Source organism: Gigantopelta aegis, chromosome 4 (genome assembly GCF_016097555.1).
Source record: "Gigantopelta aegis isolate Gae_Host chromosome 4, Gae_host_genome, whole genome shotgun sequence".
Taxonomy (NCBI): domain Eukaryota; kingdom Metazoa; phylum Mollusca; class Gastropoda; order Neomphalida; family Peltospiridae; genus Gigantopelta; species Gigantopelta aegis.
Window position 1 is genome coordinate 76,766,249 of NC_054702.1, and position 23,571 is coordinate 76,789,819.

Here is a 23,571-nt window from a genome sequence, read left to right on the forward strand (position 1 = left end):
TTATAATTTGTAGCAATAATTGTAGTTGTCACCCAAACAAGTAATATTTTATTAGCTAAAATTAAAGATTTTCTTTTTAATGATACTAATGAAGCACATTGATATATTAATAATCGGCTTTTGGATGCAAACCAATTGGTAATTTTGACATATAGTCTTAAAGAGGAAACCATCTACATTAATCCATTAGTAGCAAGGGATCTTTTTAAATGCACCATCCTTCAGAAAGGATATCACATACCACAGCCTTCGATTTATCAGTCGTGTTGCACTGACTAGAAGGAGAAATAACTCAATGGGCACACTGACGGGGATCGATCCCAGACCGATTGAGCATCAGGCTAGTTTATAAGCTTAACTAGTTTGAGAAAACAAATCAGACTTTTAACACTGGCAATTGTTGTACAAAGGTGGTTTTAATTAGTTCTGCATTGTGGCATTTGGTATATACTATAGTATAGATTAGATTCAAACCAAGAACATAGTTTACAAATGGTTGAAATTTGACAAAAATGATGACATCAACACAACTGTGCAAGTTGTCTCATAATGTTTACGACTGACAAAAATTAACTTCTCAAAAACTACTTGATTTTCCCCTTTTTGTACTGTTAACATAATGTCATGCACAATTTTTCTGTTAGCATATAACTGCCATTGTGTCTTTGTATACATGTTTGTTGCATAAACATAGGCAGCTTGGCATATCCATCCAGTGTTTGTTATGTTTAAATATAAACTTAAAATGATTAAAATATATATTCAACAAATATACTTATCACACAATACAAGTGGAAAAATTTATTTTGTGTCTTAGCTATATCCAACATTATTTATTTGTAGAGCTATTCCACTTCATACTGTTTTATGTTATGCAATTATAGCCGGTTCAAAATCAGCTGTTGTACACTATGGTAATATTATTGCAGAACATTTGTTGGAGCCAAGTGGCATGGTTTTCAAGACCCTCAGTCTGGCCTGGCTTACTATGAATGGAGAGTTGGGACATCGCCTGGTGGTAGTGACATCTACAGTGCAAGGTTACCTCTAAGAGAATCTGCATATGCCACTGTATCTCTCCCATCAAATAAAACAATATACAGTACGCTGAGAGCATTCAACAAAGCAGGTATAACTATAGTCCGTCCCATCATTCTATAAAAAATGTTTTCTGTAAATAATTTCAGTTTGGTTTGACGTAAGAAGAAAAGTAAAAGTGTTTTGGGAATAACAAAAAATACTATTTTTGTCTGCAAGTTACAAAACAATCGGCTCAGAAACAAATAATCTGTAAGAAATTCCATATTGTGAAAAAAGAAGTTCCCTGTGGGATGGACTATTGTTGTAATTAGTTAAACACTACTTAAAACAATATTCTGTCAGTTTAAATTTTGGATTTATTTCTATATACACAAAAGCTGGTTTTGGAGGCTAATATGATAAAACATTCTTGAATAAAAGAGTCGATCTGTTGGAAATTTTGCATTAAAAACACATTTTATATTTAGTATTGTAAATATTGAGCACATAAAAGCTATTTTACATGTTTTTGTATATTTTATTTGGAATTTTTCTTTAATTTGTTTTTGTGCATATTTATTTCTGATTGTAAACAATATTAAACATAACTTGTAGATAAGACTTTTCACTACATTATTTTAGGTTTGTGGTCAGAAGCAATTTCAAATGGATTTTTCGTTGACCTTACATCTCCAGTTACGGTCACTATTCCTTATTTATCTAAGGATATAAGTTCTATGAAGCCATTCACTATTGTGTCAAGATCAAGTATCAAGATTAAATGGAAGTTCATAGATCCAGAATCGTCTATAGAACGTCAATTCATTTCCATTTCATCACATTATTTTGGAGAATTTCAGACAAACTCAATTCAGGTAGGCTCTTATAATTTTAATATTTTAAACTTTTTTTTTAACTAATTCCTTTTTTTCTCAATTTAATATCTGCTTTTTAGAAAAAAAGTAGTTGATTGCCTCATAAATATGTTACGATAATGTCAGGGATGGGGCCCCGAGTTCGTTACCTTACATGTTGCATATAGCAAACAGACATTGCATAATCTTAATCTGAAAATAATATAACACATTGATATTAGAATGAAAAAGAGCAATTACAAAGTGGAAATAAAATATAGTCTAAATAAAGATATTCGGTAAGGATAAAAAATAAGTAAAAATATGTAATAAAAGTACTAAGTGTCTCAACTGTAGCGTTCTAAAACTCTCAACCAAAGGTCCCAGTTGTCGTCGAATTGTGTATGTAAACAATTTTTATAATACATATACTTTTCGATTTGTAACGTATGTTTTATGTAATTTTTAACTCCATTTTCAGTTAGTGTACTCTTTTGTAACTTTGTTTTTTATATGTAATACTTTACGTTAACAATTAACCAGTTTACAAAAGTGTTTTTACTATTTATATTTCCAAATAAAAACTAGTTCTGTTCATTTGGATAAAATCACCTTTTTGTAATAACCAATCTTCTATACTACTTCAGAGTTCGACGACTTTGCGGCAGTTATAAAATATATGCTGAAGTGTTTCTGGCTCGTGTGAGCAAAAATTACAATTATGAGAATAAATTAATTTAAGTTTGTGTAAAAAAGTATTTGTTGGTATAATTCTATGTAAAATTTGATACTGGAACCACAACAGTGTTAGGTCTTTTAAAGAGCAGAATGGTAAACTGTAATATTTAGCCCATTCCAAAGACGTAAAAACACATCCTTCTTCTGAATCTTTAATTTGTGATATTGGAACAATAGGTGATTAAATTAGTACTTTATAGAAAGGTTTGCTTCCCGATTTGTCCTTTAAGAGGAGCTTAATGTTTGATGGAAATGTAGGAATATTTACCTAAACTGAATGTTATTTGAATTAATTTTTTCTTGTATAAAAGATTTGACTGTCATTAATAGAGATGTACATTCTAAACAATTAGATCATATATTATATTTTGTTTTAAAAATATCAAAATTCACGTATCGTTCTTTGTCGTCTAATAAATCTTGTATAAATATTATATTGTTTCAGGTTCCCGGATTACTACAAGAGTATATCTTTACTGAACTCGATCTTCATGATGGCAGCGAATATGAGGTCAAGGTCATTGCCTGTAACCTGGCTGGCCTTTGTACTACTGACAAGACAGTCAAGTTGTTACATGACAGCTCACCACCAAAAACAGGTGGGGGTTTTCAAAACAAAACAATTGCACGTGTATTATCGTATAGCTGCCTGAGCTTAATCTAGTTTTGTTGTTATGTGTTTGTTATAGTGATCAGTTTATACATTCAGAAGAGTTTCTAGGCAAACATAAGCTGACTTTTCAGGAGTTAATATCTTGGAATAATTGATATGGACTATTCTGGTTGATTCACTTGTCAGTGGATTGAAACATCCACCACAATTGTAACTGCATTGACATTAATCAATATAGTAAATTGTGGCATATGGAATCATCCTGAGTATATGCAGTAAATATACCCAAATGTACAGCTATAACCCTAAGCAACATTATTATTGACAGTGATTCACAAGTTCTTTTTAATTAACTTATAGTTGTAGTTAAGCTGTACAGAGTACATATGTTTATGTTCAGTTAGTCTTCTGTATACCTGTATGCACACTGTTTATTGTAAAAGATATCACACACATTTTTAGTAAAATACTGTACTGTGTGCGTTTAGGAATGTTTGCTGTAAAGACAGACCATGCTGCACGACTTACCAGACATCAACCTGACTGGATGACATGGAGCAATGATAAACTTAATCTAGCCTGGCTCGGATTTTCAGATCTCCATTCCAAAATCGACCATTATACCATAAGTTTTGGTAGAACTCCATTTGGAACAGATCTAAATCAAGTAAATTTTGAAAATCATATATGGTTATTATATTGAATATATTCAGAGTGAAAATTACATTCATTTATAATTTTTAAAAATATTGTCATCACTAACAAATTATATTCTGGACAAAAGAAACTATGACTGATAAGCTGTGACAAATGTTTTGGGTAAAGCAATGTCTATAATTCTTAATGAACGTTTGTTTCAAATAAATAAGTATCATATACTATAGCTTATCAAAGTGACATTTGATTGGAAACAAACTTTGTATTTGCAGTGAATATGTGGCAGTTTTGGACATCACCTCATTTTCTCATGATTTATCTTTGGCTATAATTAGCTATAATTGTTAATTGTATACTAGTTAGTCATTTGTGCTAAATATTACAAGGTTATTGGTTAATGTAATCGCAAATATTACATTTCCATTTTCAGAATGAAGAATTGGCTAAAGTTTTACATACTACAACAGGAGTTGACATGGATGATGAAGGCTTTGTTCAGATGTACACTGTTTCCACCAAGGATCTCAGTGGAAGTTCTTCTGTCTTTGTTGCAGTGTGGGCCGTCAATAAGGTAGTTTTTAAATTTAAAGGACGAAACTGTATTTCATTATTAAAATCGTGTCTCTGCACTAGCTAAAGCAAAAAGGATGTTTTAGGCAGAGTCGCAGTACGTTCCATGATCCACAATCAGATGCTCGTCCTTAGAAGAACCGAGACTCCTTTAGAAGATCCTTAACAGGTTGTTTCATCCCACTTGCATTGCGTGTTGTAGGACTGCCACTCCCAAGACTAGCTAAGAAAACCCAAACTTGGAAAGGATAGATGTAACTGGAATATATACACCTGTGATAACATGCACTTATGAATCACTGTAAAAATAGTGATGTTCTGAAGATATCCTGCCCCACTGTTGGCACCCGTCATGCGTATAGCCTACAGCCATCAAGTATATAGTTGAAATATAGAAGAATTTCATCAAAAAGTGAAACAAAACGGCATGTACAAAGTCAAACTAGGGTATTTATCCAGCCATCATTTTAGCCAGTGATGCGTCATATAGTGAAATGGAATCTGAATGTCTACCATAACATTTTGTGAAGGTTTTCAGGAGTCCTTGGATGTTACAACCCTGATCAAACAACTTCTGTACCAGAACGCTTTGTTGGTCTTTAAAATCGGCATATGATAGCTTGCCCTAAGGTATCTCAGAAGTTGCGAATTAACTCCCCAAACAATTCCCCAAAACCGACTCAACTTTACAAAACTAGCATGCAGGTCCTACTATTTTCAAAATTACTATTTTAGAATTTAGGTATTGTTTGCTTTATTTGTCAATTTAGTATGTTCATACCACAATGGATACTTACATATAAATACACAGTTATATAATAGTAGTTTAAAATGTTATATGTTTGTTCTAGAAGTAATCAGTGGAATAAGAAAAAAAAAGAAAAAAATTTGGAGCACTTATGATGAAAATGATGCCAAATGTTTTATGTTTTCAGTGAATGGTAACTACATATATTTCGAAACTAACAGATAATTTTGGGTTATGATTTAGGGTAGGTACTGCAGACCAAAAATAAATTTAATTTTTTTTTTCTTTATGGTCATAGTTTCATTAAATATGTTGCTCTTATTGAAAAAACATCACTATATTAATCAAATGAAGCAAAATAAAGTCGTAGTAGCCTTGTACTTCTGTGACCAAACATGGCCGACATGACGATTTTAATTGTCATTTACGTCCACTTTTGTAAACCAAAAAATAACAGAGAAATTTCTGTTGTAAGCTTATAGATGTTACAAGCAGTTATCAATGTTGCATCTCTGAAAATTTCAAGTGAAAATATAAAGGGTTACTATTATTTCTGATAACATATGTATTCATGGGGTAGGTTCGAAATCGCTCCAAAATGACAAAAACACACAGAAATCTTGGAATACGTAATTTAATGACAATAATTTATGTAAATGTTACATCAGAATAACATTTTCAGTTCACATTTATTCACGCTTATACAATAATGTACATCCAGACCAATAATAAAAAGGAAAACATAAAGGTTTAGATCGCAGATGGAAAGTGGATACACGTTACATAAAAAATAAGCTTCTTGTTTCAAAATATTTAATATATATATATATATATTTATTTGCCTAGACTCATAATAATATTGAATACATGAAGATTTCAATAAAAGATGCAATAAAACTTATCATATGTACCAGTCTTTTAACTCAAACCAGTAAAAACGTATCACACGACGAATGCCAATGATTGGCCAATATGTTTAATCAATTTCTTACATAAATATTTACATACTTTACACCTTCAATATCATTATTAGAAACAAAGCAATGTAAGTAGCCATATTTCACCTTTGAAAGAAATGTCCAAACACTCATACAATATCAGAAAGGTAAATTTCTATCCAGAAAAAATATCCCCAAAACATATTTTAGCAGCTGAAACACTTAAGGCATGAGACAGCAGTCACACATGTGTGCTAAATAATTTACTAAATGCAGCTATGATTATTTTGGTTTAATAAAGTGCTTTATAAAAACAAATTCAAACAATGAATTATTATAAATATAACTATATACCACTTTGAATTATAAAAAAATAATTATGGCTAGATCTACCAAATTTAGCATCCATGAAAGAGTATTAGTCTAAATTTGTCTATGAATTATTGTCACACACTTCATTTCTGTTCCAGGTTCTGTCACAGTTGGAAACAGAAAACATAACAGCATCAAGCTTGAAGTATAATTGAATCTACTGAAAGTTGTCTCATAACCATAGTGTATCTCCCACTCCGTTTCCATTTCAGGTTTCTCCATAGACGCACAGAGACTACAAATTTCCTGGAATAAAGAAAAATACCCATTATGACCATGGCTATTTATCTTTTTGTTTCAAATATTGTAATTAGTTTGACATAATATTTGTAAATAGAAATATTCATTACATCAGATGAAACACACCTTCAAATGTTTTTTCTGTATGTAGTTATTTTCACCTGTACAAAAGGTTACCAATAGTGCCACCTCACATATGCCAATTTTAAGCAGAAACTTAATGTTCAGCAGAGTTCTTCATCAAAAAAAAAAATGATTACCAGCATTAATAGAATTAAATCGTGAGACATTATCTTTTTTTCTTATTTATAAATAGACTGAGACTTCAATTGAGGATTTTATTGGAATGTGTACAACTATTTTGCACATAAATGTAGAGGTGCATATCTGAGATACGGTAACTGTGAGAGTAAAATACACTGTCATAATCTAATATTAAGTGTACTTCTTAGATCAGAACGTGTCATTGCGGGATCATCTGTTAGTCCTTAGCTGATGTGGAAGTATTCTCAACTGTAATATTAATTAGAAAAAAAACAATTATTACAGAGAACATTTTGTTTTTATTGACAATGCTATCAATTTAAGAATTGATTAGCAACTACTATTTAATGTTTTAGCATTGTATAGCTATATATCTGAAACTTGCAGAGTGGATCGTGATGCTATACAAATGTTCCCTGTATTACATATGCTAATCTCATCTACTTTACAGTTTAGTATCTTTTACAAATAATTAATTCTTTACCATTTTTAACAGTAATATTCATTGATGAAGTGATGAAAAAGTATAATTATACTTAGAATTTAAAGTTACTTGGTTACAAAAAAATTGAAGTTTGTGTCACAATGTGAGAAGTTATGGTACCTGAAACATTTTCTTTAAAAAATGTATTTACAAATATAACAGACTTAGAAAGTACAAATTCTCTGTATTATACTTAATAATTTATTTCCATTACATTAATACTATTCTTTTGTATAAAACTGATCCAGTCATATGCTAAACTCATTCAAATAATTTACATGAAAATAGATTTACATGTCTATATTTGAATAGTTATGCATTATCAAAATGTTTTTTAAAATCAACTTCAGCTATCAGAAACTGCTGAGTCTGGTTATTTTGAATTCAATATGCATTGTCTTCTAAAAATAACGCTTCAGTATGATATATATTCTACCCAAAAAGTTAATAATGGGTGGATCAATAATGACAAAGCATCAAATACGTTTAATTTTATCAAAATGTGTCCCTGCTGTGAAGTTCTGTATTTTCGCTTTTGCGGGTCAGTGGGTCAGAGTTACCTCCCTTGAAATATTTTTGATGTCAAATTAAACAAAGTTGTTGGGGTTTTAAAATTACAACAACAAAATTTTTTATGCTGTTTTATTATATTACTATAGATATTTATCAATATCTCGGTAAAATCGCCCTTTTTGGGGCAAAATAAAAAGTATTCAAAGTTTCACTTGCCTCAAAAAAAGTCTTTTTGTAGTCGTTCAAGTTCGGAAACAGGATATACATCAATCGGAAGATGTGTACTTGTCATAACAACCAAAGAAACGTGCAAAATTGTCATCAAAATAAGCGTATTCTGGCCTTGAACATCACCACCAGTTGTGAACCAAACTCGTAGCATTTCGGAATATGGGCGCAGCTGCGCCCCTAGCGGCGGCTGCGGTCGCTATTTAGGGCTTTCTTTAGAGAAGTTACTAAGGACTTTAAAAACACTTTTTTCTTCTTTATTTTCCACAATGTATTGCTGTTTGTAAACATTTCTATGGCATTGGGGAGAAAAGGTAAATTATAATGTTTTTGTTCTGATTATGGTAGATTATCATAATTCTACATGAGCACTGACGTTTAGTTGGTATCATTCGTATGCTTAAATGATTTGTAACGTTGTTACATATTTTGTAATTATGTTATTTAAAGGACATCTTAATTCATGAGAACATATTTACCAGAATTTCGTGTGGACTCTAACGTGTGTAAAGATATATATGATTGTATGTGTTCAGATTTTATAATACAAAACATTTCTTGTTACAGGTTGGTTTACAGAGTAACGCTCTTCACAGTGAACTGAAGCTGGTAAATGGAGGAGCACTGGAACTTGTGAGACGCTGTGATATTTTCAGTTGTGTGGGTCACTGTGTGTGTGGAAGTCAGGACAAGACTTGTAGTGCTGTTGGAAGTTGTTCTAAAGGTAGGCAGATGCAGTGTTGTGTGTTGTACTTCCTGTATTCAGATCCTGCATTGTACTGTGTGATGTTCAGGCATCGAACAGGTTGAGGTCGGTTATTCAGGTTACCAGGAGGTTACCACTTGTCATGAAAGTCGAGAACAATACTCCACAAAATCTTGTGTAACTAAAACGACCTACATTTTAATCAGTTGAGTGTTATTTAGATACATATACGGTATCAGTATAGCGAGAACAATGATATGAATGAATAACTAAGTCCCAATGTGCATCTGAAGGGATTTTAGAGTAATATTAGGCCTAATGAACATTTAAATGTGTCATAACCTATAGATTATCAGGGCTTCGTTTTGCGAAGCGATCTTAGCTCTAAAATCACCTCAAATGCCTAAAGAAGCGACCATACCGTTTTCTTACAATTGATTGCCGGATTTACTAAACAACATTAGCTTACACTCATCTTAAGTTACTATCAATATTTACAATAGGTTTGCACTTATTGTAATAGGTTTACCATTTACAATCGCACTAAGGTTGCTTCATAGAACGGTTGTAACTTTTAAGGTCGGTAGCGTAAAATTGACCTTAAGTATCTAAGTTCGATAGTAGCTAAGATCTCTTCGTAAAACTACATTATGGTTCATGATAACATTTTAACATTATAATGGTATATGTTACCATTTTCCAGTGGCTTCAAAAACACTATTACATATCAGAATAATATTTGGCGTGTTTCACATCCATTTTAAACTGAAATATACACACGGCGAGTTGAGTTTAACCGGCAAGTTTAGAAAAGCAAGTCAAAATTTGGCCGACATATTTTACAGCACGCCGAACTTCAAAGGGCTATAACTTTCTAACCACTAAATATTTTTCTGTCCGGTTTTCACTAATTTACATATTTTGGTACATAGTTTTGCTTGAAATAAAAAAACTTGACCACATTTATTTTTTATTTTTCGTTGTTGCACCTACCAAGAGCAGACAACGCAGTTTACTTTCGGTATGTTTTTATTTTTCATAATTTTAATGTTAAATATTAAGTTTAAGTTTTCAAAGATGAAGTATATATAAAGTACCTTGTGTCAAAATATATCATATAAAAAATTACCATTGGAAATGTTATATTTATTGTGTACAAAGCCAAAACAAGGGTGCGAAGAATGACTGTTGTCGATCTAAGATTTTAACCTTAATACGATTGTTGTAAGTGTTTGGGTTTACCATTTACAATCGCACTAAGGTTGCTTCATAGAACGGTTGTAAATTTTAAGGTCGGTAGCGTTAAATTGACCTTAAATATCTAAGTTCGATAGTAGCTAAGATCTCTTCGTAAAACGGGCCCAGGTCTGTATTTTGTGATAACCTCTTTTTGTGGTCACCAGAAACCTTGCTTATTTCGATGCCTGGAAGTTGGTAAAACGTGGCACTCAGGACAAAAAAACTGTGATTTTGATACAAACTGTACTGATAGTAAGCATACCCTTTGTTTTCTTCACATTCTGTTACAAAATATGGTTTTTAGTATGCTCTTAGATAAATACAAAATAAATGTTTATGGAATTAGGGAGACTGGTAACTGTAGGTTATCTACATCATATTGTTGGGGACTGATGATCATATAGTTATAGGTTATTTCTATGAATATCGTCTGTATATTTAAAGATAATCAAAATCATACATTTGTAACGTGACTGATTTAGCCTTCTGCCATAATGTGTGCTAAATTGGTATTTTTATGATGAATGATGTCTTTTATAGGTTGTGGTCATTTTGCAATGACACAGGACTTATATCTCTTACTAAATGTTTCATCCTCAAACTAGTTGATTATTGATACATTCACTCATATAATTGGCAATAAAACATGTATAAATTGTAATGATATTGTATTCATGTGAATCCATTCAGTTGATTGGGATTGTTTCTCTCCAACTGATCAAAGGCCGTGGTATGCACCTTTTTGTCTCTGGGAAAGTTTCCTCTGATGACTACGAGTCAGAATTATCAAATGTTTGACATCCAATAGCCAATGAAAAACCAATGTGTTCTAGTGGTGTCGTTAAACACAACAAACTTTAACTTTAAGTATTAAGGTACAAAACACATTTAAGGGCAATGTTTACCAGGCTGCAAGACAAATTATGTTTACTATTGGAGTCATCTTGGCACTGTTTATTACAGTAGATTTGTAAGCACTAAAACCTATGAATTATATTACTTTTTTCAGATGGCGGGAATAGACTAATACTTGTAAAAGATGTTACCGACCTCCATTTTAACTCTTCTTATGATAAGCAGCAGTATACATCAAGTAGCAGTCATTTAGCTGCGATGTGGGAAATTCTGGAAGGGGCACCAGTTAAAAGGTACTGGTAGTGTAAAATTATTTGTAATCATAAATTATAGAAACAGTTATGCCTACTTCATATAGGAGGGCATGACGTAGGCCAGTGGTAAAGTGATGCGCGGTCGGTGTAGGATCGACCCCCGTCGGTGGACCCATTGGGCTATTTCTCGTTCCAGCCAGTGCTCCACAACTGGTGTAATAAAGGCCGTGGTATGTACTATCCTATATGTGGGATGGTGCATATAAAACATCCCTTTCTGCTAATCGAAAAGACTAGCCCATGAAGTGGTGACAGTGGGTGTCCTCTCTCGATATCTGTGTGGTACTTAACCATATGTCTGACGCCATATAACCGTAAATAAAATCTGTTGAGTGCGTCATTAAATAAAATAAAAAAACATTTTCTTTTTTTCATACAGGAATAAAATGATATGTACCAGAGTATAAAGAAAACCCCCAGAAAATTGATACACAAGAAGTTTGCGGCAGTCTTCCATGATGTATATTTGGCATAATATTATACACATTGGCAAACATGGATTTTCTCTAAGACTTCATGTCATAAATTGCCCAATGTTTGACATCCAATAGCCGATGATTAAAAAAATCAATGGGCATAATTTGGTATTTTTTTACCTGCAACCTTTTAGGGCTCGTGGACTAATTTAATAGGTAAAAAAATGCAGGCGAAATCAGTCAAAGTTAAATGACTTTTTAAAAATGACTTTCAACAAAATATGTTCAGTTTATGTTTTCAACAACAGTGCTGTGTAATAAACGTGTTCTATTCATGGTTTCAATAATATATTTTTATGTAGGACAAAACTATTTGTTTTTAAAAAAAAAAAACAAACATTTGTGACATTTTTATTTTTTACAAAATGTATTTATGTTTAAAAAATACTTTTAATACTGTTGATACCAGTTTTGAAAATTTTCAAGACGGACTTGAACAATAGTAACATTTTATTACATGAACATATCTTTTTAAATATCTTTAATGTATATATTTTTTCAAACATTGACATATTCCGCAATATATTGCAAAATATATCGCAATACGAAAATTGCTGTCAATATCAAACCCTAATAATTCTCAATATATACACAGTAAACATTTTAGGATGGATATTCTAAACAGGAAAATGAATTTAATATGTAATTTTGTTCATTCCAAAAACATGTTACTATGGTAGCAAACACAGGAGCCTATTTCATATTAAAGGTTCATTTCTTTCTAGATTTGAAGTAAGTGTTGGCTTGAGTGACAAGGATTTACCAGAAGGTGTGTACAACCTTCAGACTGACCAGATCTGGTTCCATGTGGGACTAGCCACGTCTGCTGTTGTCACCATTCCAAGAGGTATAAAATGACCATATAAAAATATAGACAAAACAAACAAAAAAACAATCGAGAAACGTTCATGTAATAAGCACTACAAAACCACTGTTACATTAAAGTCATAATTATGTACAACACAATTACAGGGCGTTTTAAAAAATATATAACTTTATAACAAGAATGTGATTCATGGATTACTACACAGTGGCATACATTATAATAATTGTATTTAAGATATGTCATTTCACAGGACTATTATTATTTATTTAACAATTATTTCTATTTTAAATACATATAAGAAATTGAAAATATGTCCCCTGGTATGATGATGGGGAAAGATATATTTAAGGGAAAATCAGAGGACACAATTCCTGTTACAATTATCCTTTTTGATAAAGCAGCATTGTCGTTTGTCAAACCATCACCATCATGTCACTTTTCTAGGCAACCGACTTCACTCTAACTCTCGATACTCTGTGTTTGTCCGTGCTTGGTATGGTGTTAATGACTATGGTATCTTCAAGTCCAATGGAGTTGCTGTTATTGTCAAACCAGCTGGAATATCAAACACAAATGGCAGAGCGGTATGTATGTTTCTCTTAACATATAACTCTCTGTCAACTAAAAGTTAACATCGTTTAAACAATACCATGAACAAAATGAAGGTATAGTATTTATGAAATACCAAAAAGAAATGGTCTGATTAAAAACATTCACAGAACCCTCTTTACAATTGTTGTTCATCAGTCATAATATTAGAAACACACATTTATACTAAACATCTGAACTAGAATTATCGCAAACACCAAGTTACTGCCATGAACGAGAGAGAAATAATTAAATGCTAGCCATTTTGACCTTTAATTAACTCTGAATGTTTATAAATGTATTAGTTATTAAATTTTGTTTGAAATATATAAAACAAATTCAGGTTTTTTGTTGTTTTTTGCTAGGTTAAAGATCATTCAAGTAATGGACAGTCCAAGGACACAGACTTCATTAATAACAGCAGTGAAGTGTATGTCAGTTGGAAGGACAACTTTAAACCTGGTCTGTTTGGACTGGCAAAGTATGGGGTTTACATCAGCACACATCCTGGAGGTTGGTTTTGTTATGAATAACACATGCTTCATAATACCACTCAAGACCTTGTCAAAACATCTCTTTGGCTGTGTTTTGTGAAGAGATGCAACTTTGGATTATGGTGGTAGACCACCTTAGTATGACTGAACTAATATTTATGTATATTCCAAATCCTTGGAATTTAAATGTTTTCAATTTTCCAAAGGTATCATGAATCTACTTCGCAACTCTAATACACTGTATCAGTAAGAATCTATTTAAAAAAAAATGTTTGCAACATAATATATAATATAATGATTTGTACTGTTGTGATATGTTTTGGCATAATTTGCAGGTCACAACATTCATGAACGTCACAGTGCATCAACAACAGACTCCACATGGTACAGAGTGACTGGAATTTCTCTCAAGTCTGAACAGATTTATTACTCAAACGTGTTAGCCTACAACAGAGCTGGTCTAGTAACCTGGGATAACTCAGATGGTTTCTATGTGGATAACACACCACCAGCTGCTGGACTTGTTAATGACGGAAGAGGTAAGGAGAAGTAGCATTCTTTCATATTTAATTAGGGCAATACAAACCCACAGTTTTCTGCATACAATTATTAATGCTAAAGGAATAAGGAGAAGTAGCAAGGCCATCAGAGGTTGAGGTGGCAATCTACTGTTTGCCCACCTCAGTATTAAATATTAACTACTAGTATAAAATAAATGATAAAATATTAAATAAAAATAAATTACAAAATATGAAATAAATTATAAAACATTAAATATAAAACAAGTTGTAAAACATTAAATATGGAATAAAGTAAATTATAAAACGAAAAGTGGATTCACAAATATCTGTCTGCTCTTAAGAGCTATCATTAATACACTTAGAAGGAATGCATCTTTACAAAGAGCTGAAATGCATACATACAAAGCTATTGGCCCTTTTTTTAAACTTATGTAATTATATATATTTATATACAGTGAAACCTGTCGAAACTGGACCCTACAAGACCTGTCAAAACCATCTAAGTGTCATGGTTCCGAATTTTCTAAATTCTAAAACAATACCCGCTAAACACCGGATCGTGTCAAAATCAGAAAAATATTAGATCCCCAGCGTGATCTGGTTTTGACAGGTTCCACTGTATTATATAACATTATATAGTGACTGATATATTTGACCCCACATACTATTTTTAAAATATTTCCAACAGAAGAGTAGCATTATAAAATGACATTATGAAATGAGGTGCGACATAAAACATCCATTTGCTTGACGTAAATCACTAAGGCTAATTGTTTTCATAACACACAATAAATAAATAAATAATATTACATAAACATTGAAACTAAAACAATTATATATTTTATAGTTTGATTTGACCTTTCGAAATCCAAGACTTTATTACCTAGAGGCCATAACAACGCCAGAGGTTTGACAAAAACCTAACGTTTGGGTTATCAATGTATAATTTAAATAGTAATTTTGAAATGCAGGTCTTCATGACACAGATTTCCAGTCTAACCCCAAAGATCTATCTGCATCCTGGCTTGGATTCTCTGATGCAGGATATGGTATTGTGAGCTACACCTGGTGTGCTGGAGACACCACCATACCTACCGAGTGTAACATCCAGCAATCACAGAATGTAGGATTGCACACAAGCATCAGAAAGACTGTAGCAACAGCTCTACCCAATGGTTGGTTTATCATTCACTTGTTTAGCTGTATATTTAACTAAAGAAATGAAACAAATATTTGTCATAGTCTGAATGACAAAATTCTTATTCATGATAAGGACCGAATCTGTGCACAATGCAAAGTCGATTGTGCATTTGTCAAAATAGCAGTTGATATCACGAAGAGGACAAAGCTCATTTGTATGAATACAGCTATTGTGACATGCACTCAAAAAAGTGATAGCATCAGGTGTTCGTGAAAGTGGATCATCAAGGCCGTTAGAATGTAGGATTGCATACAAGCAATAGAATGATCCTAACGTCAGCTGTCTCCAGTGTTTTCTTTCAGTTTTAAATATTTAATTTTTGTTAGATAGAGATAGATAGAGATTCATGGAATCAATCACTGTTTTGCAAAATGTCCATTAGACTCTGCATTATGCCAATATGTAGTCTTGATCGTGGATAACGGTTTTATCATTCAGATTGCTAACAACTTACATAAATCTGAATGGCAAAATGGTTATTGTGTTAAAAATAATATCTTGGCACAAGTCAAATAGACGTTGCGACAAAGTTGTGACAGGAAAAATAAATTATGACAATTTTGTCTGTAGGAGGACTGCCTCTAACTCCTTCCTAGTTTAGCTGTATGCTATATAGTATAGTCCAAAACTGCATTGTTCACTTACTTATAAATTATAATGATATACTGACGCTGATTATATATTATTTTAAACCAAAAATAAAACAACTATTGGCCTATTCTAAAATATTCTTTATAGCTTTAACAATTAGAGTTCATAAGAATTTGTTGTTACATTCATACATTGTTCTTTGCATCTAACTCAAAGGTATAAAACAATTTTAATGCATCCCACGTCCACTAATTTTGTTTAAAGCATTTGATATTTTCAAAGGAAACTTTTGAGATGTTGTTGTATTGAACAAGACTCAAGTGACACATACAATGTTGTATCTGTAGTACATTTAGTTTACGTTTTAGTTCAGTATTATTTCTATTTCAGGAAAAACCATTTACCACAAAGTCTTTTCATTTGATGCCTCTGGACACAGATCATCAGTGAGTGTGTCTGATGGTGTAACTATTGACTTCACTGCACCTGAGCCTGTTAGTTTTGTCTATTTGGGAGACAATCTATTTAACAACCCTTCATTTGAAACTCACAGTCAGACTCAAACACCAGAATGCAACAGTAACATCCCATCATCCTGGGAAACAGACTCTGATTCCTGTGTGAGGCTGATTTCCGAAGAATCATCCATTGCTCGTCATGGAAACAGTCATGCTGTTGTTAGTGGTCGTATGTGGCAGACAGTATCAGCTATGGTACAGGGCAAGAAGTATAAATTGACTGTTCACTTTGGATATCCACATGACATATCAAAAAATCATCCGACAACAGAGGGCTATATTAAGTTTGGGGATGACACAATTTCTTTCCATTTAGATCCAAATCTTTGTAAAGGTATATGTGATGTCGGAAAACAAACAAGCATTCTTTGGCACAAGTTTACTTACATTTTTAAGGCTAAAACCAGATCTGTAAAAATAGCCTTTGAGACGTCTTCAAATGAAATCCAGCTGGCATTGGATCATGTGTCATTAAATGTAATTGAGCACACAGACGAGTCATCATCACAGAACCAAGATGACCACATCACATCAACAAGCTTGTTTCTGCCTCACTGGGCTTCTATTCATACTGTCTGGTATTTCAAAGATGACCAAACTCCAATTACAGACAATAAATGGGCAATAGGTAAGCCATCAATTGTAATTTTGTCTTTACCTCATAATCTAACATATTTTGGTTATTGACAATTTCACGGGAAATGTTGCAAACTGACAGTTATGCCTGAACAGCTCATACTACCTTGACAAATAAAGTGTAGTTGTTGTTTTTTACATCTCTTATATCAATATAGGTGCAGTAACTTTGAGGAAACATTTGAGAACATTTGCTATTAGGTTTTAGAATTTATGAGCATATATGTGTGACATTTCATAGGTTTCACAGTCACATTTACAATTTTACGAAATTCAATGACTTGAGAATTAACAATAGCATGATATAGAAAGTAAGTGAATCACAGTAATGCTCCAGTGTATCCCTAGTAATGCATATACCAAGTTTGATCAAGATTGACAATATATTTTTGGACTAATTTGTTAATTTGAATAAACTGAATGACTTTCCGTAAAAGGCACAACAGCATTGTCTTTTCCTGAACATTTCCATTATAACCACTTTTAAAGGCAAGACAGCTGACAAATTATTGATTAAAATATTGCTCGATGTATCTGAATAAACTGATACAATGTTCAGCTTCCAGCAACATGAACACAATTTTCTGATCAAACACTTATTTCATATGGGTCAAATTCCATAAAGAAGTGTCCTTTCCTAAACAATTAAGATATAATCAAAATAATGGCTAGGGTATAGATTCAGTGGCATAAAATAATAGACATGTATGCATAGACTAGATAAATATGATTTAAGAAACAGTGTGACTTTTGGTTTATCTGCTAATGGTATTAAAGTTTTATTACGGAATATCCTTTCTGAACATGTTTTACAACAGCCTCGATAAGCTCATTCAATGAATACCTATGGGCTGATTATTTATCAACATTTTCACAAACGTACAAGAAGTATTTGGTAAAAATGCTTAATTTTGTATAAAATGCAGACATTTTGAGTGTGCAATTTAAAAAAAAAAAAATATGAGATTGTGTTTTAAATTTTTTTTTATCTGAAGGTGAACTCCAGTCACATTTATAAATTGCATTTTTTTCAAGATCACATTGTTTTACATTACAGGGCAACAAAAATTATACAAAATACATACTTTTTAAAAGACAGTACAATTCTGTAAAATATTTGTCCTCTTCTGAACAAAATGTCTGACAAGCATTCAGATACATGTATATGTATATATTTATTATGCTGTTTTCCTTTATTTAGCACATGCATCCCTCAGGCATTCACAGTAGTTTTGTCACAAATTTAGAACAATCAATTACACTATTTTAAATGTTACATGTGGAAAGGTTGTCAACTATATGTCTATATTTATTAACTTGTATGACATCTCATATTTTGATGAAATTTTATTTTACTTTGTAATATGTTGCTCTTCTGCACTTTTTAAAATGTTTGTTGTAATTAAAATGATGTACTGGTGACATAAAGAGACATGTGAAAATGTATCCTTTCCTGAACAAAGTGGTCTTGGGTTCATACGGTGAATACTTGGCAAACTGGTTCCAGTTTGATATGACCCCAGACTGCCACAGTAATAACAATTGGTTGAAACAGCAACATGCAAAATTTGAGGATGGATCTAAATAATATGGGCCTAAGAGTGTTTAGTTAAACAGTCACAGAAATCAAATGGACACCTCGTCACAAACAAACAAACCAAAAAAGAATGCACTATCAAGTAAGTACCACAAAGTGAAAACAAAAGTAACCTAAAATAAAGAGTAACTATGACTAAAATATCATAGAGGGTGGCGAGGTGTTGGTATAGTGAGGTGTTGATTAAATATACTATATATATCATTAATGTATTTGTTTTCACAGGCTGGATCTTACATACCATAGTCTTTGGTACACGAGTTGAAATGCTTTATAGTTAGAACAGAATCTAAGTCGTAGAATACCTTTAGAGTATTAAACTTTAAATTAAACAATTCCTGTTTTTATCATGTCTTCAACATTGCCTAATGAATTGGGAGGGTTTATTTTTCTCATCTTATTCTTTATTATTATAATCACAATATATAACACAAACAAAAATGTTAACAGTAGTTCATTTGCTGGGTTTTCATTCCTCTCTGTTTTACTTTTTATTAACTGACCCCTCCCCCGATTGTTTTAACTATCTCCTTGGCCATTTTGATTGACATTTTCAGGGCCATTTTGTCCAAGTGCTATTGTAACTTGTTTCCATTTACAATGACAGCTAATCAGTTACTTAATCCATAGCATGAACAGTAATTCCAATCAGTTCCTTAAACATATAGCACTATTACATACAGAGTCAAGTTACTATGTTTGTAATATCCTCTTTTTTTTTAGTTTTGATTTTTTTTATACTCTTGTAATTTGTGCAGTTCATGTAACGTGTTACTGTCTTCAAGTGTTTAATGTTTAAATGCCCAATAATAGTCGTTATTGGGGGCTACTGAACAATGTAAAGCTTTTTGTCCTTTCCTGAACACAAATATTCAAATTCAGTGCTATAGGGTACCATACCTATGTATTGTAGAAATATGTTTTGATCATTAGTATGCACTGTTGTTTTCAAAAGAATGCTAATAAAAGCTGTCGGATCAAAAATGTGTTCAGGGGAAAATGATTTTTCCTAACAAATTCACCTTGCTTGTGACACTAAAATATATCAACAGCAGAGGAACTACCAGTATTATCATTTTAGAGTATTTAAAAGCATCTGCATAATATAGAATAAGCAAAAGCTTCATTTTTGGTTCACAATTTATGACCATTTCTGAATAAAATTTCACATAACAAAACATGTTTAAGTGTTTAAGCTCGAATTCATATATTTTCTTGTTTCTGTAAATATGTTATTCATAATCTATAGTCATTCCATAAATTTAAATATTTAAAAAATCTCCTCAGGTACAGTGCCAGGAGGGACCCAGGTACAGGACTTCCAAAGTGTAGGAGAGAGGACTCACGGCTTTACTTCAGGATTAACGTTGACACATAATACAGAGATCTACATCACTGTGGTTGCCACAAACGCTGCAGGACTGAGTAGTGTATCAATATCGGGAGCCATCAAAGTGGATATGACACCACCTGTCATCACTGACATGAATGATGGAGAAGGTTTGGTTACAAATGTCTCAATGAAAACATTTTAACAATTGTATTTATAGTAACACCATTATTATTAGGTTAAGCTGCGTAAGATCGATTTTAAAAAATCAGTATGAAGTTGTCCATTTAGATGTGGAGGACAAAATGTCCATGTACTTATACGATAATTTATTTTTCTTAGCTCTTCAGAGAAGCATGTACATGTACTAGGCAATAAATGTTTATTATTCTATTATTTACAGGCTTTGATGCAGATTTCCAAACATCACCAAGACTGTATGTCAGCTATAAAGTTTCAGATGCAGAATCTGGTGTGAACTACTGTGAATGGGCAATAGGTATTATCCAATCTTTAAAATGATCTTGTGTTCAAAACGATTATGTCCAAACGACGTGTTTTACATAAATGTTAATTAATACTTCATGACAAACGTATAAAACCGTTTGTATTTAACAGGTTATTATTATGACTTAAAATGTCATGCAGTACATTTTCACTATTCAGAATACAACACTATTATTTGCTGAAAAATGGATCTGGGTATTTCTTGGGGATGAGGGAGGTATGCGTATTGAATATCACTAGTTTTAAGTTAATACTGAATATCCACTTAAATCTTATATTTATAATAATAACAATAATAATAATAATAATAATAATTGTTGGAGATGTAAGGGTTTTTATTGTTTGTCAATGTTCATAATGTAGGAATCATAGCTAAACTTAGGATGATCGATATTACTAATATTTTATATTTAAACAGGAACTGGACCAGGAATAACAGACCTGAAACCATTTAATAAAGTTGATGCTAGTAAGCAGCATCATCATGATATTGATCCTTCTCGTATCGGCTTATCCCTGATGGTGTACAGTACAGTACGCTGCTACAACAAGGCAGGACTGCCATCTCAGGCTACCACTGATGGTGTGAAGTTGGTGAAAGATAATGTCTCCAATAGCGTCTTGGAAAACAGTTTTACTGTGCTGCCTGCTGACTCGACCTGCCAGACATCTACTGACTTGATTGGCTTCAGATGGGAAAACCCAGAACCCTTGGTGAAAATCAAGCATATGATAGTAAGCTATATCACAAATCATTTTTTAATTACTATCTACGTCTAGTTAGAGTTTCATTAGCATGGGTTGTAATTGTGCATAATTCAGTTTAATTTGGAGTTGAAATATTAAAATTTGATATTTATATTGCTACAAATAGTGTGTATCATGTGACATCATATCCGAAACCATATCCAAAACAGGTGTTTGATGGAAAGTACGGTAAAATTCCTCATTAATTCTAATAATTTGCTACTTTTTGCAGATTACCTTGGAGTCTTCATCTAATACAGCAAAGAATATAATTCCAACCTATCTTACTTTTAACCACGCACACTTGCAGAAACTAAAACTACAGCAAAATACAGAATACATATACAGCCTAACACCGGTGGATATGTTGGAGAAGGAGGTTATGACCGTATCAAAAACGATCAAAACAATTGGAGAGCCACCATTGTGGTTAGGTTAGAGCTTTGTTGTTATAGTTATTTGAATTGAGCTGCACCATAAGAGATAATATGCATTATGTTACTCTATCATACCACATCCTTAAAATGAAGAGTAGCGATTAATAAGTTGATTAAATATAGTTCATAGCATACCTTTGTTTTTAACTAGTAAACTGTATCCTGATATCATAAATGCCACGCAGTATTATAGCTAAACATTTATATGCAAATGTGTTTTTTCTACATAATATATTATCCTCGATGGAACTAGTCAGACCTTCAATCCGGAAAACATATCAGCAGATCCCAGGTCGATTAACTATATATCAGTTACTACACCCTTGATGTATCCCTGAGTTTTAATAAGCTTCGCTTTTTACATGATATTAGCCTGTGTATAATATTCAGGATAATTTGAACACTGTTTGTTGTGCATTGAATACAAAACATGTACATTAACTATATTAACATTGCATTTCAGCTTCGTCCAAAATAAATGTCACTCAGTTGGCTGGTGGCACAAAAGTACTGTTGTCATGGAAAGGTGCCGTGAAGTCGTCTTGGCCCAATCTAGTGTATGAAGTATCACTGGGAACTGTACAGGGAGGAGCTGATATTCTAAACAAGAAAGTCACTGATAACACGTATGAAGAGCTGACACTTCCAGCTGCGTCACAGGACCAGGACCTCGATATCTACCTTACACTGGTGGCCATAGATAAATGTGGAAGTACAGCATTGTACAAAGAACATATAGTTGTTAATCCTAACGAGTTATAGGTCGAAAGTATTAAGGACATATTTCTTACATTACATTAAAAAGTTTTACTGCCTTTAAATTGTTATACATTTGATAAGCTAAATATTTGAATGTCTAATTTACTTCATCCAGAATTGCACTTTGTTTCTAATATTAGTGAAAGTAACAAAAATGTTTACGTAAATAACTTGTACTCACTTTGAAATACTTAGTTTTCATAGAATTCATTGCAAATGACTGAGGAACTACAAACGTGTACTATTAAAAAACATATTTCACAAAGTGTTATTTCAAGGAACAATGCCCTCTTTATCTATTAAATTTGAAAACCGTGTCTTTAAAATTAAATTAGCTACATCCATGATTTTATTCTTTAGGATGGGTTGACGACAGTCGATATGGACGGGAGTTCATATAAATTGTTAGTAGTCTTTAAATTTGCAAGGATTCTTTATTTTGTTATAAGCTTGTTTTGTGCACTTGCCGAGTGATAATTTAACACACACTACAGTTTGTTAACGGTATATTTGCTTTTGCATTTATTTGTATTTAATCCAACTGTTTTTCATTTGATTATTGAAATAAACAAATATATAATGCATCTTTTTGCCCAAGGAACATGACTCCTTAAGTTTCGAATTATTTTGTTTTTGGGTTTTGTTTTGGTAAATTGATAATAAATTCCTCTATGTTGCTGTTTTATTAGGGCACTCTTTTTATTCCACTGCCTCCGTTTCTTTCTCTCCTTTGACTTTCATTTTATTTCTTCTCGATCTGGCAGCTCCTTCTAACTTTCAGCTTATTTCGCTGTCCACCTCCACAACTTAGTCCTTGTCTCTCCAACTGTGACAAGGGCTTGTTTCCTGTGACTATACGTGCCACACACCTGTCATGTCCCATCAGCTTTTATCCGTATGCTTAGTCTGGCCACTTCGAGAGTGTTCAGTAGTTACTTATGGCATTGTTAAGAGGCACTTTTAACCACCTACTATTCTCCTCTACTAACG

At 32.4% G+C, this 23,571-nt stretch overlaps 1 protein-coding gene across 1 annotated transcript in view; it reads left to right on the top strand.

The window, feature by feature from the left end:
- The window catches only part of LOC121369995, a 74,056-nt gene extending 50,893 nt beyond the window's left edge, over positions 1-23,163 (top strand). The window contains exons 33-50 of the mRNA XM_041495078.1: positions 930-1,129; positions 1,663-1,895; positions 3,058-3,211; positions 3,714-3,892; positions 4,313-4,453; positions 8,807-8,963; positions 11,194-11,332; positions 12,555-12,676; positions 13,100-13,239; positions 13,609-13,756; positions 14,073-14,276; positions 15,230-15,433; positions 16,441-17,196; positions 20,089-20,301; positions 20,535-20,630; positions 21,057-21,373; positions 21,618-21,819; positions 22,286-23,163. Of these exons, the coding sequence (XP_041351012.1) occupies positions 930-1,129; positions 1,663-1,895; positions 3,058-3,211; positions 3,714-3,892; positions 4,313-4,453; positions 8,807-8,963; positions 11,194-11,332; positions 12,555-12,676; positions 13,100-13,239; positions 13,609-13,756; positions 14,073-14,276; positions 15,230-15,433; positions 16,441-17,196; positions 20,089-20,301; positions 20,535-20,630; positions 21,057-21,373; positions 21,618-21,819; positions 22,286-22,584 (3,904 nt within the window). The 3' untranslated portion in view covers positions 22,585-23,163. The remainder of the gene's footprint in view (positions 1-929; positions 1,130-1,662; positions 1,896-3,057; positions 3,212-3,713; positions 3,893-4,312; positions 4,454-8,806; positions 8,964-11,193; positions 11,333-12,554; positions 12,677-13,099; positions 13,240-13,608; positions 13,757-14,072; positions 14,277-15,229; positions 15,434-16,440; positions 17,197-20,088; positions 20,302-20,534; positions 20,631-21,056; positions 21,374-21,617; positions 21,820-22,285) is intronic.
- The last annotated feature ends 408 nt before the right edge of the window (positions 23,164-23,571 follow it).